Source organism: Lepidochelys olivacea (genome assembly GCF_965140295.1).
Source record: "Lepidochelys olivacea isolate rLepOli2 genome assembly, chromosome: 16".
Taxonomy (NCBI): Eukaryota; Metazoa; Chordata; order Testudines; family Cheloniidae; genus Lepidochelys; species Lepidochelys olivacea.
Window position 1 is genome coordinate 10,763,966 of NC_140426.1, and position 18,877 is coordinate 10,782,842.

The 18,877-nt window shown below is 43.4% G+C and overlaps 1 protein-coding gene across 8 annotated transcripts in view; it reads right to left on the bottom strand.

Annotated features, from left to right (window-relative positions):
- Nucleotides 1-351: 351 nt before the first annotated feature.
- The window catches only part of TNC (tenascin C), a 92,318-nt gene continuing 73,792 nt past the window's right edge, over nucleotides 352-18,877 (bottom strand). For all 8 annotated transcript variants that reach the window (XM_084649811.1, XM_084649814.1, XM_084649812.1 and 5 more), the window contains 11 exons: nucleotides 16,093-16,215; nucleotides 12,654-12,797; nucleotides 11,332-11,451; nucleotides 10,618-10,761; nucleotides 10,390-10,520; nucleotides 9,467-9,599; nucleotides 5,768-5,919; nucleotides 4,955-5,051; nucleotides 4,585-4,746; nucleotides 2,655-2,818; nucleotides 352-1,585 (listed from right to left, as the gene is read on the bottom strand). In XM_084649811.1, the coding sequence (XP_084505937.1) occupies nucleotides 1,475-1,585; nucleotides 2,655-2,818; nucleotides 4,585-4,746; nucleotides 4,955-5,051; nucleotides 5,768-5,919; nucleotides 9,467-9,599; nucleotides 10,390-10,520; nucleotides 10,618-10,761; nucleotides 11,332-11,451; nucleotides 12,654-12,797; nucleotides 16,093-16,215 (1,481 nt within the window). In that variant the 3' untranslated portion in view covers nucleotides 352-1,474. The remainder of the gene's footprint in view (nucleotides 1,586-2,654; nucleotides 2,819-4,584; nucleotides 4,747-4,954; nucleotides 5,052-5,767; nucleotides 5,920-9,466; nucleotides 9,600-10,389; nucleotides 10,521-10,617; nucleotides 10,762-11,331; nucleotides 11,452-12,653; nucleotides 12,798-16,092; nucleotides 16,216-18,877) is intronic.

Below are 18,877 nucleotides of genomic sequence, written 5' to 3' on the forward strand. Positions count from 1 at the left end.
GGCCTTTAGGAAGAAATGTGGTGGAAGACAGATATATTTTATGTCATTAGCTAATCACACATGTATTTTTAACCTAACCATATTTTAGCTCCAATGTGATATCGAAACTTCAGGTATTCGGGGAGAAGAAAAAAGGCCCTCTTGGACAGAGTTTTGCAGGACGTTGTTGCAACAAGGCACACCCACCTTGGCCAGCAGCATGAAGTCCTTGTTAGAACAGATCTGCTCACATCTGTGCTCACAGAGCAAGCATTTTCTTTCCAAGCCACAATCCAGAGATGGCAGAGGAAGAGTCAGAAGCCTACAACCGAGGAGCACGGAGAGAGCAAGGTAAGGAAGAGAGACCAGGGCTTAAAACAAAAGGTTTTTTATTGTCTTTAATCAAAGAGTATGGTACAGAGGAACTACACAGAGGCTTCGTTCATTTTTTTTTAAAAAGGAGCCCTTTATTTACACAGGTGTCCCCCATCACCAACTGGTAGCTAATCCCACCTTTGCATTTTGCTGGTTTGGTTTTGTTAGTGATTCCCACCTAGTTGAACGTAAGAGTCAGTCAGTTCGATGGCACGGCGAATGTGCTTCTGGATAGGAAAAAAGGAACACCCTTTAAAAACCTCCCTGAGCATTCCACTGCAAGGAGTCCACCAGAATACTTACACCCAAACACTGACAAAAGGGAGCGTGCTTTCTGAATAAATTTAACATCCTGATCATTCTCAGCCTTCTTTACTCCCCTACTTAAGGAAATATACCCTGGATGTGCACAAAGTTGATGCATGAAGAAAATGTAGAGGTTTATTTAAAATTGTGCTTTATTTAAAAAAAAAATACAATCAGACACTGTCCTGCTGTGTTTCGGAAAGCATGACAAAAATGTAGCTTATTATTATCATTATTATTATTATTATTATTTTGTCATTATATTAATAAAATTAAGATTTTGCTTATGTTTTAAATTGCTTCCCCTCCCACATCTTTCTCTGCGATACATGATATATATATATATATTTAAAAAAAGCTTTCCAATGACCAACAGAAGTTTGACCAATAATAATAATAATGATAATCATACAAATTTGTGTGTGTAAAATATGGCTGGTTCTCAAACTATCAATGTACAGCCTTTCCCCCCGCCCTTCCCTTGAGCTGCCCAAGAGACCATGGAAGAATCTTGTCACGGAACCTCTCTGAGAAAAACCCCCCTCCCAAAATCTAAAATCAATATAGGACTCTTGAGATAGTTGTCTTTGGTGTGAAGGGCATTAACCATGGGCAGCGAAAGCTGGTCTGCAGAAGATGCTGTAGTTGCATAAGGCTGGTCACTCAGACTGTAGAAGGAGCCCCAGTTAGGCCAAGCGTCATCGATGCTTTGGTAAGATTACCAGCTGCCTTATCTCCCCCTCCCCCCTGTTATTCCAGAAAACCCTCCCACTACCCCCACTTGGCTTCCCAAACTTTCCTCCATCTCTGGGTTTTATGCTCTCTTTCGTCTCCCTTCTAGATTCCGGAAGCTGATGGGTCTCAACTTCATTTCTGCAAACTGGATGGAGTATTCATGGCCCTTCCAATGGAACCAGTTAACACCCTGCAAAAACACACAGGCAACATGACCTCATATTAGTACAATCTGCATCCCTGGCTCTTATACAGAGCTTTTCTGCCATAGATCACAAGAGCGGTGAAATGACTTTTTCAAGGTCAGCTCAAGTAGGCTAGCAACAGAGCCAAGAACGGAAGCCAGGTCTCCTGACTGCCAGTCTGGATCTCTATCAACTAGGCAATGCTGCCTGTACATGTATTATTCTATTCTAGAACCTCATAACAGAGAGGTTGCAGTATATATTATTCTCCAGGATTTCTGCATTATGAACTCAGACTGTAAAGCAGGAATGGACCATTATAATCATCTCATCTGACCCATGCAACCCAGACTAGAATTTCACGCAGTGATTCCTGCATCAATCCCAATAAACTGTGGTTGAATTAGAACATCTCCAAGAGATCTCCAACCTCAATTTAAAGGCTGGTGAAGAATTTACCATGTCCCCTGTTCCAACTCCAGCTACAACAATCTGTGACTAGAACAGCAGTGGGTTCCCCACAACTTTTGTCCCTGAGACCAACTCCTGGTGTGGGATTAAGGAGGCGGTAGTCGCTTTGAGATCCATCAAAGCCAGTGTTCCTATGCCATTCCTTTTACTGACCCCTGCTGGAGGAAGCAGCGGCTTGGGCTAGAGTAACAGTGAGCTCTCCCAAAACTGTCACTCCTTCGCTGTTCTCTCCTAGGTTTACTTCATTTTCAACAGAATGTCTTTTCTTAAAACATGAGAACCTGTATTTGAAGTGATAAAAGCTCCAGCCCCAAACATTCCCGTGAACTTTCATGGGAGAACGAACAAAGAAGGTTGAGAACATATTTTGACCAAACCGCAATTCTCATTTGGTGAATGTGATTTAATATAACTCCCCACCCCACGATTCATTCAGTTTTAATGGTGGGGTTTCTCCTGTCTCTCTGAAGCACTATATATTGGCCACAACAAGGGACTGACTAACAGAATGAATGAACCAGTGACTTGATTTGGTATGGCCACTCCTACATTCCCATGCCTTGAAGATCGTTACGTAATGTTGCTTTCAAATGGCAAACTCACCTGACTGTGGCTGTTGTCCCCATATCTGCCCATCAGATTGACTCGGTGACAATTCTTGTACCAGAAAGCACCTTTGTAGGACAACGCACAGTTTGTGATGGCAGCGTCATTGTCCTTATCAAAGGTGGAGAAGGACCGTCCATTGTGATAGGTCATGGAGTCACCTATACAGGAGAAACCAAGAGAATGGTGTCAGAGTTTTCACCTGACTTCTATTCTGCATGTGCAAATGATTCAATGGGTAGGAGCAACTCTGAGTTTTTGGGCATAAAATATCTTGGTTGCTCCTGTAGAAAAACCTGGCGGTGCATATCACAAGTTTTGCAGAGACCACTTTGAAACCGTGGTCCTGACTTTCACTTGAAATGCTATTTGCCAATAAATAAAGGAGAGATGCGCCCACACTGTGAATTTTGCCTCTGTATCCAGATTCTGAACCCACCACAAGCTTCTTGGGCTTCAGATCTGGGGGTTTGGTTCAGGCCCATCTTGGCTAAAAATAAATACCAAAAGTAAATGAAGGCCAGTTAACGGAGCTATGCTGATCTATATCAGCTGAACACCTGACCTAAACATAATTGGTGTGTAGGCTTAAAAAAATGACAGATGTATACATTTTAAAACTCAGTAGTTTAAATGGATTTCCTGTTCACTCACTGCACTTGCTGAATCCAAGATTCAAACCCTCAAGGTGCAGCGTTTCTCTTGTTCGAATCAATGTTATATTGTTTAACAGCTGCAGCAGAGCAGGGCACTACATTCCTTATGCTACTTTAGATGTCAATAACGTTATCAGGAGAAACAAAGAACCCCTGAGACCTTTAACTTCAGCCTTGGCAGATGCTCAATTGCCTTTCCGCTTACCTCTCAAAAATGCACTCATCAAATTTAATTCTATGCAATGTGTCCTTTGGATCTGACAACTCCACAACTGGCTGAAGTGAATTTGATCTCCACGGTCACTTCTACGGCTCTGCGTAAAATTGCTTTGGGGCCAACTGTCTGCAGTTCGTGCACTCGGGGCTCAATTCCCTGGTCCCCTGTCCAAAGCCAGAGTGAACAGACAGTGCAGGGGGCTCTTTGTGTAGGACACTGATGGAACTGAGTCTCCCCTTCAGCTGATGGCATAGCAGTAATGCTGCTACTGTAACCCATGAGCTGAAGCAGCAGCCTCTACCTCAGTCTGTTTGCCCTATACTGGGGGAGTTTGACTGTTGGGGCTGCACAATTGCTAAGCCATTGGCCACACTCCTGTCCCTGCTACTCAACTATCCAGAGAGCCACCATGGACAGCTTCAAGGTGCATAGTCCCCAGAGAGTTCTTTCTGTGGCCATGCACAGCAGAATCACAGTATTTCTCTTTTGTTTAAGCCCTTACGCTCCCATGCCACAGAATTTAGCCCTTGGTCCTTACTCTGTCAACAATGAAGCCAGAGAGGGGGCTGGACATGATCTGCAGGCCTGGGCTTAATGGGATTGAAGGAGGCAAAGGCATTCTTCAGGAACATCATCAAGCACGTTATAACAAGGCATCAGCGGCACATTCTTCACAAACGGCACTGCAGCCAGCTATCCTAAGCCCTATTAATGACAGGTAGGCAGTGCTCGCATGAGACATGTGTCTGTTTAATATGTTTGTTTACATTTGGTCGTAAGCATGTTATGAAAAGTGGCACCTGAAGGAGCAGAGCATTGAGAATGGAATCAGAGAGGAAAGTGATCCTTTCATATTTTCAAATCTCCCCCCGCCCAAGAAAAGACTTACTTTCTGTGACAGCAATCCCCATCGTTTGCACACAGAAGTTGTTGCTCTGAACCAAGTGGAAGGAAATTGTAGCTCCAGCCAAATATGGAGAAATGCATAGCTCCTCCCTCCCCCACCCCTTTCTTGGCCTATTTCTGGCCTGAAAAAATATGAGTTTTAACCAACCTGCGGTTCCACTGTATCCATCCACTTTTAGCCGATAACGGGTCTTGGAGTCTCCCACGCTAAACCGGTCATAGAGAGCATAAGCTGTCTCGCCCTTGTCTCGCAGATCCACACGCAGCTCATACTGGCCCTGGGAAGTGATTTTGTGGAGGGTCTCCAGACCTGTTGTAATGAATGGATAAATGAGTAAAGAACCACTGTGTTGTCTCCCTCTCTCTTGATTTTCTGTCTTAATGTCTTATTACCACATATTACATCTTCCTGCCATGAGCCTCTTTAGAAAAGCCAATATTGTGGTCAGCAACATGGCTGTCATGCCTACAAGTGACTCGTTCTCTTTTGTTTCAGAAAGCTCTTGCCAATCACTTACCTATCCAGAATTCATCCTTGGGATCCCCAAACCCAGCAGCGTAAGTCCTCCAGTTCCTGTAGAAATCCTCCTTTCCATTGTGACGCCTCAGAAACACCTAAAACCCCAACATGCCAGTAGCTTTATATTTGCAACAGTTAGGACTTTTACACACTAAGGACTTCCATACACCAACCATCCCAAAGTAACATGGGCACTGACATATTTCAGCCCAAGCTAGTACATATTTTAGCAGGCCCACTGAACATTTTTTTAAAGCAAGGCCCATGTTTCTTCTTGGGCGCCAAGCCACCTCTATAGTTTGCAGCCTGGTAGTCCCTGCCCTCTGCTTTCTTAGCACTCCCTCAAAGCTCAATATCACTCAGCCTTATTGCCAGGTCCTTCTGTATCCTTCAACCTGTTGTCCACGAAGCCTCAGTATTTCTCAAGCTCCTTGCCTTCACTCTGACACTTCTCAGACTCTCAGCCCCAACTGGCTTCTTTGAATTCCACAGATTCTCAGCACCATACTTTGCTGTTCCTCTTGCCTCTGTTTTTACTGCCCTGCTTACCCACCCTTCAGTGTGACGGTAGACCTAATGCATCCTTCTCAGGCCTCGTATCTCCTGCAAAGCTTTGGAACTGGCTGCACCTCTGCTTCAGTCTCCCACCCCGACTGCAGTCAGATTTAGAACGAAAAGTTAAATGTCCCATGTGTTTTGGCACGTTAATGCAACATCATTAATAATGAAGTAATTGATTGAGGCTGGGCCCTGTCTCATGTTCTTGACTCAGGCATAAGGGAAGAGTGACATAGAGGTTCTGGATACTCACAATCCATCCACCTCCATCAGAGGTCATGTCACAATACACCTCCACAGACTGGGACTTGTTTCCATTCATATATACGGTGTAAAGTCCAGAGGTACTTTCTCCATTTAGCAGAACTTGGGAGCAGTCTTTAGGGTAAGGATAGAGAAGTCCAGCTATACACAAAAGAAAAAAAGCAGAGAACAGTGCTTGTGAAATCGTTTATGAAAAGGGGATGCAGCTTCCTGTCATTTAGGTAATTAATTTGTGAGCTCTTTCTGGTGACAAGGCAAATGAATCTATTTCATTTAGAAGAGATACTGCTAAGAATGGCGTAATGTACTAGTGGTGCACAGACTTGAAAATTTGCAAGAGAAAAATCAACTTGACTGTCCACAAATCTGGATGAAAAAATACTGATATTTTGCAGTTATATAGTACGTTCCTTCTTCAACTTGCTCATTAACTAATGAATTCTTACAGCACACTAGGTGCATTAAACAGCAGTGTCCTTAGTATACAGTTGTAGAAATTAAATCAGAGAACTTAGGTGACATGGCCAAGAAGGTTTCTCATCTGGTCAATGGCCCAGCCAGGAATAGAGCCTAGGAGACCTGACTGTAAATTCTAGAAAATCCTTGATCCTGTATTCACACCCTAGACATTATTGTAATAATCTTTGTGCAAAATATGCCTTGTGAGAAGTCATTTAAAAACTAACACCACACTGATCATTAATAATCTTATGTAACATATGTACATAATGCCTATTAAGCATTATGAACACAAGCTGAAATTATGACTGCCATTTGTTTACAAGACAAGTTTGGGGAGTAGGTAAACTGGTTACTCAAAGACAAAGGACGAACTTATACCTCTAGCCAGTTGTCATCAAAGTTGATTGGTAGCCACCTGTCAAGTGGCCAGTCTTTGGCAATGAAGGGGGGTGGGGCAGGAACAGATCAATCTGCATTTTAGAAAACAACATTTTTCACCCCAAGCCTCCATGTCTCCTTCCTCACAGATGGAATAAACTTTATGTAGGGGTAACTCTCAAGAAAATGCATTTCAAAGGGTGACTGGACAATAAAAATGAGGGGCAAAATATCCCAGTTGATCTCTTGTTCACCTAAGAAGACAAAGGAACCAGCCATTTGACTCTGAGGGGAGATCCTGACCTGAGAATTTGGTCAACCATGTTGCTGGAAACGTGGTAAGGATTTTACCTTGAACCAAGTCTAGCTTGTTAAGTTTTAGCTACTAGAAAGTGTGTTCATCTTTATGTGTCTTGTAATCATTTCTGACTTTCATACCTGATACTTGAATTCACTTAAAATCGCATCTTCTTTTGTTAATAAACTTGTTTTGTTTTTTAAGCTAAACCAATCCAGTGTTTAATTTAAACAGCACTGTTTGGCAACTCCAGTTAAAGTAGAAAACTGTAGAATACTGACCCTTTACAGAGGCAATGGACCTGTAAAATCTGAACGGTCCAGGGAAGGGCTGGACAGTGCAGAACACACATTTCTGGGAAAATTCAGGACTGGGAATTTGTTGGGATCACTCTGGAAGTAGTAACCAAGACTGCTGGAAGCCAGAGTGTGACTGGAGTGCTGCTGACAGGCTGCTGGGGCCAGAGCTGCTGGGCCAGGGCTGAAGCTATACACAGACCCAGAGTGTGTGACTTGCATGCTGCAAGACTGTTAGTGAGCATCCCAGGTTGGGAGTTACAACAGCAAAGCATTGTGAAGCACCCAAGGTTGTGGACCAGGACTATACAGAGAGAGAAGTTCTGGGTTGCAATCCAGACCAGTGTGGGGTTGTGTATATATATATTAATTTTAAAAAAATCAGATACTATGTGATAAAAGGAAATATTTAGGGACAGATTTCTAAAGCTAAGCCTCCTGTGTATGTCTGCAATTTTGAAGGCTCAATTAACTGTATTTATATGCCTACCTACCTACAATGTCGGCACAATCATGTAGTTAAATGTTTAAGTGACATCAGTTCTGTCTGCAACTACCTGCAGGACAAAACTGCACCTTTAATGATTTGCATGTATGGCACGTGAGACTATCACAGTGGAAGCATGGGTAAAGCCAAGACGAAAATTGGGACTTCTTCAACAACCAGTGTAATGCAAAGTATGTTATAAAACAAGGCGTGTGAAAAAGAAAAAAAAAAACAATGGTGCATTTTTTTCTCATTACAACTTAATAGAGGTATAGGTGCAGTCAATACAATTTCGAACACAAAAAATCCCCAAAACTATTAAAATGTGAATGTTTTTGGCATTTTCTTGACATCTTTGAAATGACTGAAAATACTATTGATTTTAGCATATTCAGTGGAAATAACTGCAACAGGTGTAATTAAGGGATGTTCTGGAAATGTATATTAGGTGAATTTCTATTATTAACACTTTTATAGTCTCAAAGCCAGCTGTGTAAATGTAACTCAGGGTCCATTGTGTATTATGTGATGCACTCTGTGCCAGAGGATTTGAGTCTGTTACAGCTCTCTATGATAGGACTTAGGCCTCCAATTCAGGAAAACATCCCTACTCAGGGCAATTACTCAGTGGGGAAGTAAGCACACTTTCTCATGTGCTTGCCTCCCCACTGAGGTCAACAGGACTCAAGCATGTACTTAAAATTAAACATGGACTTAATTGTTTGCCTGAATAAGGTACTAGCTCTTTAGCTGAAGCTGTAGAGATTCATGCTTTAGCTTTGGAGGTCTCCAGTTACTGGTCATGAAGGTAGATGTCACTTAAACACATCAGGATCTGATTCTGCTCCCACTCGCTGGTGTAGATCCATTAACTTCAATGAGGTTACTCCTGATTTACATCAGAGTTGACTGGAAACAGATTCAGGGCCCTGTGACTTTACCTAGCATTTTATAAGCACTTGACCTGATGTCAGCATAGATGGCAGAAGTCAGAGGCAAACATTTGAAGACGCTGTTCAGTTTGGAAGGTTGAGAATTGTGAGAAGTGAGGAGAACGGCAGGTGGAATTTTGTAGCCATTTAATCCTTAAAAACGACATTGTATTTTCCCTGCCATCAAAAATGTGGCAACAGGAGAACTGACTGTCAGCTGTGATGAGGCTTTCAGAATACTTGATTGCATTCAGTTTACTGGAGAGCCTTCCCAGGTAGGATCAGAACAAACACTCTGGGGTAGCAGTATGAAAACTGAGTGAGCTCAGTGGGAAAGAGAGAAGGGAGAGGAGAAGCTAGTCCAGGGATTAAAGCTGTAAGGGCCAACCTGAGTGCAAGCCACTCCACCCACAGGCTGAATCAGGCTCTGTGTGGGTGGAGTGTGGAATGGTTGAACAGCTGAAATCCAACCTTCCAGTCTGAGGGCAGTGAATGGGGCTGCTGCCTCATACAGAGTTTAAGTGGTGCAGGGAGCCTCACGCTGGCTTTCTACACAGAGGCTAGCCACTCGAATAGATGCTCAGGTTCCTGGGTGGGGTTGTACGGTCCATGCTGCAGGGGCTTCACTGTTAGTGTTTTTCAAGCTAGCTAGATCAAAGCTAGCTCAGGCTGCATAAGCTATAGTCACACCTCTGACTGCAGTGTAGACATACTCACTGCCCTAAGCACACTGCAGGTATCCACTGCCCTTTGACTTCAATGGGAGCTGCATCTGCCTATTCCAGAGCTCATTCCTAAGAATGGACCAACCCCTCATACAAAGCAAAGGCCTTACTTGTGGTGAAAATAGTCTGGATTATCTTGCTCTTCAGGGCTCTGTTCAGTGCCTGCAGCTTCACTGTGTACTGGGTGGATGGGCTTAGCTCAGACAGGCTGTAGGAAGTTGCCTCAGGTCCCAGGATGACTTCCTGTTGGAAGAATAAATCCTACAGAAACTCTGAAATGAACAAACCCATGGACTGGAACTGTTGCATATTTTAGATTTTCAGATGCCTTTTTATGTAAATTATTGATGGTATTTTTAACCGTTTCAAAGATTTATTATGAAACTTTATTCCTACAAGATTTTTACCAGACTAACGTCCATTAGTAATATAAGAAAGGTTGCTTGGAAATGAATGTTTAATATTATAATGTTTAAGTAGTGTAGTTTAAAAGCAAGCATGGTAGAAGTTAACATGGCATATATATACACATCATATTCTGCCGCAGGGGCGAAATTCATCAAAAATTAAGCAGGATTGTCCTTTGTGGTATGTCCGTAGATGCCATGGAACTGAATTTCCAAACGTGACAATTTTGGACAACCATCTTGAAATATCTAGACAAGGCCTGATGTTCAGAAAGTGCTAAACATCCGCCCTCTGAAAATCGAGTCTTTAAAAGTGGCTCAAGTTGAGCACCCAAAATCACTAGTCACTTTTAGACACATATGCCTATTGCCTTTATGCCATAGACTTTGGATGGGAGAAGGCAGCTGCTTGCTGTCTTATTTTTTTCCCTATTGCGGAGAGAAGATAGACTATATGTTGTCTCAGCTGCAGCTAAGTTTTCATTATTGGCTCCGATTCAGGAAAGCACTTAGACATGTGCTTAATGTTAGACATGTGCTTCAGTCCCATTGACTGGCATTTTCTGAGCATCTCTACCAGCATGTCTCCCAACTCAGAATTTCTGGGTTAGATCCAAGTGCAGTACCTTGACTTTGCCATCGATAGACTCGTAGATAAGGAGATAGCCGGTGACAGAAGCCCGTGGAGGCCTCCATGACAATACTGCTGCTTCTGACTGGACCTCAATGGCATTCAAAGATCTTGGTGCATCCATGCCTAAAGGAGACAAGATACAGTGAGTGCAGTGCTGGCTTGATGGCAGCAGACAATGGAACCTTTGGCTGCAATACTGGGGAAAGGCTTGACACTGCACCTGTAGTGAATTTGGTGAAGACCGTCTCACTCTTCTGAGGTCCCTTTACTGCATAGATCCTTAGCATATATTCAGTTGCAGGACGAAGGCCATTAAGGTCATATTCCACAGTGTTCCCAGACACCGTCTGAGTAACTTCTGGATCTACACAGCGAACACACAAAAGATGGGAACAGAGAACTTTAGTTTGGGGGCCACTAGAAGTCAGGGGGTCGGTTGTAAGTGGCGAGCACTCCTCAGAGGGAGGCTTAACACCAGCGCTCCGTTCAAATGTTCACATCCTGAGCTAAGGGCTGATCGTTCATTGGAAGGAAACCCATTTTTCGGAGGTGTTTCGGGACGAGGATGAAGTAAGGAGAAGCAGTGGCTCAGTGGAGTCATTGCCTCAACCCACACCAAAGCTGAATGCAAACTGTTAACTCTACAGTCAATTCCATACCCAAGTACTAGCGCCCCCTGCTGTATTTGTTGAAAATAACAGTGTGTTTTCTTTTCGCCTCAAGGATAACACAGATACAGCTCTGCTGCTGCTCACCACCGGGATTAGGGACTGACAATTTACTTAAATGAGGATGCTGTAACATGCTCCTAACCAGCCTTCACCTCTCAGAGTCAACCTTCCTCTCCCCCTTCCCAGTTGCTGAATTCAGTCCTGAGCACCACTCTCACCGACTGTGGTCGAGCTCAAAGACGCCCCCCACTGACCCTTCTTACCATCCTCAGCAATGTAGGAGATGACATAATTGTCCACTGTGGCAATCGCTGGCTGCCAGACTGCCAAGGCCTCAGAGTCTGTGATATTCACTGCTACCAGTCCTGATGGGCTGTCCAGAGCTGAAAGGACAGATAATACCATAATGAGGGAATTATACATATTAAGGGCTTCCCTGCTGCATATAATATGCTGTGCCAGGCACATAGTGAAAACTGAGCAGACACTGCTGCCCTTGCGTGGTCCTCTTTGGAATGGGAGGGTGAGGGAGGGGGGGTTACTGGAGAGATGTGCTTCACAGAACAGCACTGCTGCAGAGGGAGGTCATCATGGGAGAGGATTAAACTCATACCAAGAGGCTGGCAGTGAGAACTAATTATTTTCAAAGTCTCAGTTCCACAGGCTCTAAGATAATACTCTTGACATCATCCATCTTGGGGCCTCTTTCAGCCCTGATACCTTTCTCTCCTCAATGCTCTCAGTTCCAGACAGGTTCTTGGGGAAAACTCACACTACCGAGGGTGGGGAAAGGACTGAACGGATGGCAACTCATGGCCATTACAACCTTCTACAGACCTCTAGCCACAATTGTTTTGAATCACATAATCTGCTTTTCTACATTCTTTCTTGTGGGGATTGCATCTTCCCTCCTTTTCATGCCTTCCATCAGAGACCTTGCACTGGGACCATTAGCTGCTCCCAAGGGTGAGGGATATGAAGTATGACCTGGCCTCCAGTGCTGAGTGCATTGCCCCTTCCTCCCAGTGCTCTGTACCCCTATGAGCCCAGGAGCATTATGAATCAATTAGACTGCAGGTGGTTTCCAAAGGGATGTGGGGGAAACCCTGGTTTATTTAAAACTATGCTAGACAAAAGAGAGATGAAAGAGAGGATGGTTTTCTGGGACTCAGGAGACCCGAGTACAATTCCTTGTGCCACCCCAGACTCCCCGTCTGAGTGCGGCCAAGTGACTTAATCAATCTGTACCTCAGCTCCCCATCTATAAAAGTGGGCTAATAATGCTTTCTTTCTGTTTTGCCTGTTTAGACTAGAAGATATCTGAGGCAGGGGTCTGTCTCTCACTACAAGTTGGTATGTGCTTAGCAGAATGGGGTAGTTAAAACATCTAGACTCATCTGCAATACAAATACAAAGAATAAATAACCAGTAGGCAAAATACAAAAGAAAGAAATCCTCTCGTCAGTATCAGGGGATAGCTAAAATGTGACTTGGTTAGTGTTTTTCAATTCTGATTTTATGAGTCTTCTGTATGACACATGAACTTGAACAAACTTACTAGGACTTTATTTCTTTTGGGCATTACCTGTAGTCAGAATTCCAGAGATAGGCTCGCTTTCTTCAAATCCTTTGATGGAGATTATACTGACAGTGTAGTCTACACCTGGGATCAGTTTCACCAGCTTGGTCCTAGTCTTGGTTCCATCCACTGTCACAACATTGGGAGTACCTAGGAGCAAACCATATGTCAAGGCAATGATGAAATGATGTTCCAACTCGTGTTTAGGCTGTGGTGCTGTGCTCTAAACAAAGGACTTCATTTCCAGTACGGAAATAAGTTTCATGGAATCATAGAAATGTAACACTGGAAGGGATCTCAAGTCCAGCCCCCTGCACTGAGGCAGGACCAAGTAAACCTAGACCATCTCTGACAGGTGTTTGTCCAACCTGTTCTTAAAGACCTCTAGAGATGAGGATTCCTCAGCTTCCCTAGGAAACCTGTTACAGGGCATAACTATCCATATAGTTGGAAAGATTTTCCTAACAACTAACCAAAATCTCCTTTGCTGCAGAGTAAGCTCCTCATTTCTTGTCCTACTTTCTGCGGCACAGAGAACAATTGATCCCCATTCTCTTTATAATAGCCCTTAACATAACTGGAGACTATTATCAGGTGCCCCTTCAGTCTTCATTTTTTATGACTAAACATGCCCAGGTTTTTTTATTACTCTTTTCTCATAGGTCAGGTTTGTCATTTTTGGTGCTCTCCCCTAGAGACTCTTCAATTTGTTCAGAACTTTCTTAAAGTGTAGTGCCCAGAACTGGACACAGTACTCCAGCTGAGGCCTCACCAGAGAACAAAATAGTTACCTCTCCTGTCTTACATACAACACTCCTTGTTAATATGCCCCACAATGATATTAGCCTTTTTTTATAACTGTATATTGTTGTTGACTTATATTCAATTTGTGCTCCAATATAACCCACGGTTTCTTTTCAGCAATACCGCTCCCTAGCCAGTTATTCCCCATTTTGTAATTGTGCATTTGATTTTTTTCCTTCCTAAATGAAATACTTTGCACTTGTCTTTATTGGATTTCATTTGGTTGATTTCAGACCAATTCTCCAATTTGTCAAGGATGTTTTGAATTCTAATTCTGTCCTTCAAAGTGCTTGCAACCCCTCCCCACATGGTGTCATCAGCAAGTTGAATGAGCATATTCTCCATTTTCCAAGTCATTAATGAAAATATTGAATAGTACCGGCCCCAGGACCCATCTCTGTGGGACTCCAGTGAATCGTTGATAACTACTCTTTGACTACTGTCTTTCAACCAGTTTTACACCTACTTTATAATAATTTAATCTAGGTCACATTTCCTTAGTTTGCTTATGCAAATGTCATGTGAGGCTGTGTCAAAAGCCTTACAAAAATAAAGATAAATCATGTTTACTGCTTCCCCCCCATCCACTAGGCTGGTAACCCTGTCAAAAAAAGGAAATTAGGTTGTTTTTTGCATTCTTGACAAATCTTTGTGGGTTGTTCCTTATCACCCTATAATCCTCTAGGTGCTTACAAATTGACTGGTTAACAATTTGTTCCAGTATTTCCCAGGTATTGAAGTTAGGCTGACCTATCATTCCCCAGGTCCTCTTTGTTTCCTTTTTAAGGATAGGTACTATGTTCATCCTTCTGGGACCTCTGCTATCCTCCATGAGTTCTCAAAGATAATTGATAACGGTTCCGAGATTGCTTCAGCTAGTTCTTTGAGTAACGTAGGATGAATTTTGTTAGGCTCTGCTGACTTGAATACATCTAACTAAGCTATATATTCATTAACCTCTTCTTTCCCTATTTTGACTTGTGTTCTTTCCCCCTTGTTGTTAATATTAATTGTGTAGAGTATCTAATCACCACTAACCTTTTTATTGAAGACTGGAGGAAGATAGGAATTAATCACTTCAAACTTCTTGATGTCATAAATTATTAGCTTTCCTTCTCCACTAAGTAAAGAACCTATACTTTCCTTCATCTTTCTCTTGCTCCACTGAATTTAAATAACCGTGTGTTATTACCTTCAATATCCCTTGCTAGGTGTAATTCATTTTGTGCCCTATCCTGAGTTTGTCCCTCCATGCTTGTGCTATGTACATCAGGGCCAAATTTCCCGCTTGGTTAAACCCACTGACGTCAATAAGATTGAATGGGTGAAAACAAGGGAAAATTTTGACAGTTGAGGATCAGTAAAAATAGTCTCCCTAAAACATAAATCAAAGGGGCTGGTTTATTCGTGTTTTTTTCCCCCTAGTGGTCCGAGTGCCAACATTTGAATATGTGTAAGGAAAAACTAAAATCTTGTGCACGGGCACGGCCACATTTTCATGTGCAAAATGGATAACTGTCATGTGCAAATGTAGGTATTTGCACATGCAATTAAATACAAAGAAATCAAAGAGTCTTGTTGTATATTTGGACCGCTTTGGTTTGGTTTCTGATGGGAGGTGAAGAAAGGCCAGATATCTATTCAGAGTCTCTCTTTGGCCCACTTAATCTCAGACTAAGACACAGTGCATATTAGCCTGAGAGGTCCTACCTGCATAGACAGGGACTCAGGATATTTATTTATTCCAAATTCTGGTCCTACTCCAACAAAGCATTTAAGCACATGGTTAACTGTATGCTTTTGAGAAAGCCCAATGAGTTCAATGTGACAACTCATGTGCTTAAAAATTACATATGTGCTTTGCTGGATCAAGGCCTAAATCTTAGTGGAAAAACCAACTCCAGTTATCTGATGGTGGTGGTTTCCCATTTTGTAGTTTCCTATCTCCTTCCTGTTCTGTTCTGTAGCACTTCCAGGGTGTTTCTTTTAGTCCCTGGTAGGTGCTCTTCACATGCTGTTAGGTAATCTTTCCACCCAGGGGTCCTATGAGTTGTGCTAAAGTCTATTACTCATCACGGAAGTCTCATGAAAAAGACAAGCTTCCCATTTGCCAGTGAAGCACTAAAACAGAGAGATATGGTGGATGGAATGAAACATCCTTAAGGGATATTCAAAAAAGCGTTGACTTAGAAAGCACAGTTAAAGCCACAGATGACATTTTAAAAAACAAACTATTTTCAATCTTCAAGGGCCAGCTTTTCAAAGGTGCTCAGCATGATGCATGCAGGCTGAAGTGCCTAGGAGCCAAAATGGGAGCTGAACTCTTTGGAAAATCTGGCTCCAATTATGGGTGCTCCTGAGCACTCAGAAATCTGGCTTTTTTGCAAATCTGGTCCATGGCATACTAGATATGCCATTCATACAGTACGTCCACCCACTGGAACTGGTTAAGTGCACAGTAATTGTGCCTGCCAGCTGCCGGCTAGCCAGAGAATTGAACCTCTGTGTCCTTCTGATATGGAGGCTAGACTGCTATGTACCGAGTGACTGACACCAGCATCACCGTAGTCCCTTCCACTTGCTCTCTACTCTCTTTTACCAGTGCACCCTTATTCCTTTCACTACCCCACCACTTCCTCACCTCCTGTTATGGGGATGTATGAAATCCGGAAGCTCTCTACTCGGGTCCTTGGAGGTGACCAGCTGACTGTGGCTGAGTTTTCAGTAATGTCAGAGAACGTGAGTGCCTTGGGTGATCCCACAGCTGCCGGTGGAGTCAGAGGGAGAGGGAAAAACACACCACACAGACACAGAGAAAGAGTTAAAGCATGTGCTTATCAATCATTTTTTGCTGGAATAACAATTGACCTCAGCCTCCTGTCCCAGGATCTGAAGCTATAACTATCTAGTTCAACGTAACGCGAGAGAAAGTTCCACACTGCTAAGGGTTTTATTACCCGCTCAGAACAATCAGTCCTGATTTTGTTTTCCAATAAAGTTACAGCCATGTCCAGCCTCATAAAAAAGCTATTAAATGTATTCATATTATCTATTACTTTATTAATAGTATATTGCAGGGAATAATGGCAATTGCAGGGGTTATGGAACAGATCCATTTTTTGGTTTGCACTCTATATTGTACAGAATTTGTTCTAGCCATTATTTTCTCTACCCAATTGCGCTTGGTCTATTTTTAGTTTTTTATTGAACATCAGAGGCAGCCCATCCTTACACCCTGAAAGCATTTGTGCACAGCAGTCTTCAGAAATGGAGAAAGCCCTCTTTCATGGTGCCAAGTCCCAAGCAGGCAAGAAGCCCACAAAAGGTCTTGAATCTACAGTCTAGGTGCATCAAGGGCTCCATCCTGCGAGAGGTTGAGTGCCCTCAACTCCTGCTGATACCAAAGGGAGTGGAGGACGCTGAGAAACTTGCAGGATCAAGCCCCAGATAAGATCACAAACTCCAAGTGACTCCTGAGCCCAAGTCAAAATCACTGAAGGTTCAGAATGCAGAGAGAACACAGTACCCCCCTCCCCAGCACCAGGGGGAGTCCCAGCTGTGCAGTGTGTAGAAGAAACCATTCACTCCCTGTGGTGCAGCACCGTTTTGGACTTTATTTCTCTCTCTGTAATGGCATGCAGAAGGGAATCAGGGAGAGTCAGTGGGACCACAACTACATGGATCCACTAGGACAGGAGGCAGTATCCCCTGTGGTGTGGCTGTGCAGCCAGCCTGCACCCTGCTTATGAAAACGGGGAGGATTCCATCACCTCGACCCCAGAGTAGAGCCCCCGGCTGAAAGCCACTTTAACTTGAGCTTTGCATATGAAAGCAGCATTTTACCCAGGGAGCAGGAGGGGAAAAACACATTCCCTGGCTGGGAAGTGACTGGATATTTAGAGCCAGAGAACAAATCATTTTGAGGGAGGAGGACAGGGAAGGAATTCTTTTGGCTTTCATTCCTATGGATAAAACCACTGCTTCTTCTTCTCTCTCTCTCTCTTTCCAAAGCAGGGGCCATCACTAAGCAGAATTTAAAGGGGCCTAGGCGAGGTATGTACTTGTTGAGAGCAATGCAGCCGATGTTTCAACTGCAAACTCATTTGGGTCGGAAGCCGTCTTGTTCTGTACAGCAGTGAACGCATTGTAGGCACTTAACAATAAGTAAGAATAAGAATATTCACTGGTTGGTGTGTACACAGCCGTAAATGCAACCAGTTGACCTGGGTTTATGGCTGATTTGCATTGCCAGAACAACACAAAGCAGCCAGAGCATAACAGTGAATATGGCCCCATATATATTTTTGCATAAGTGAAACCACTGGGGGTAGATAGGTCTTATGAGAAATGGGGAAACAGTGAACCTTTGAGGCTTTGGTTTCTCTCTCTCTCTCTCACACACACAATCATGTACACACAGAGGGTCTTTTGTTAAAAGCCTGCTGCCCTTCCAACCCTGTCTCCTAATACCTTTGTATACGCATTGGCTGGAATCAGACATGTAAATCGGACTGCATGCACCACTTGGATAAGTAGAAAAACATGTGTCAAAGAGATTCAGTCTGAAGATGTGTTCTAAATTTTTGCCAGTCTGCGCAGTGTTTTAACCAATTAGATCTTAAGTGTGATCTGATTGCGATGAGGGCTCCCAGCACTGTGGGGTGACAACACCTGGCTCTTGAAAGTTCACGTTCAGCGTTTCAGTCCTAATCTGCCCTTTTGTCTAATAAAAACAACCCTGATCATTGTTAACAAAAATAAATAGCCCACACAAGAGAAGTCCATTAGCAGAAGAGTGACAAATACCAAACACGAGCTATATGAAGAGGATTAGTGGAGACAAGCCAGGGTATATGGTGAGAGGGAAAAAGAAAGAGCCTGTGGGTGAAATGGCTTGCAAAGAAAGAGTTTGCAGGAAAAGGAGTCATAGGGGGTTGTGACTTCCAGGTGCTCCTGGGAGCTCCAGCAGCAGGGCACTAAATCAACAGAAGGGAAAGGAAAAGAAAACAACCTGCACTCCACTGAGAACTGTAAATTATCTCCACAGCTTGCTGTCCACGTTGGGCTGCTGGGTTTGTTCAAAAACAAGAGCGGGGCGGGGGGCTTAAAGACAAAGCAAATTGGGTTTGGTAAACCAGCACTGCACCAAAAGCTGCTGCTGATTTAGCCATCAATCCACAATCTGAGGGAAACAGTGAAGAAGAAAAAACATGGATGAGACAGAGCTGGAAATAATATCGATTTAGTTTTGCAATTCCAGTGAATTTAGTAGCTGCTGAAAGCTGATGGATTGATAGCCCTGGAGACTGAGAGCCTCTAGTGGGACCAGATCCTGACATTCTTACGCATGGGTGAAATTCATCCCCGCAAGGAGTGCCTGAGTACCACTCCAGCCCCATCTATGCCCTATTCTGAGCAGTTATGTG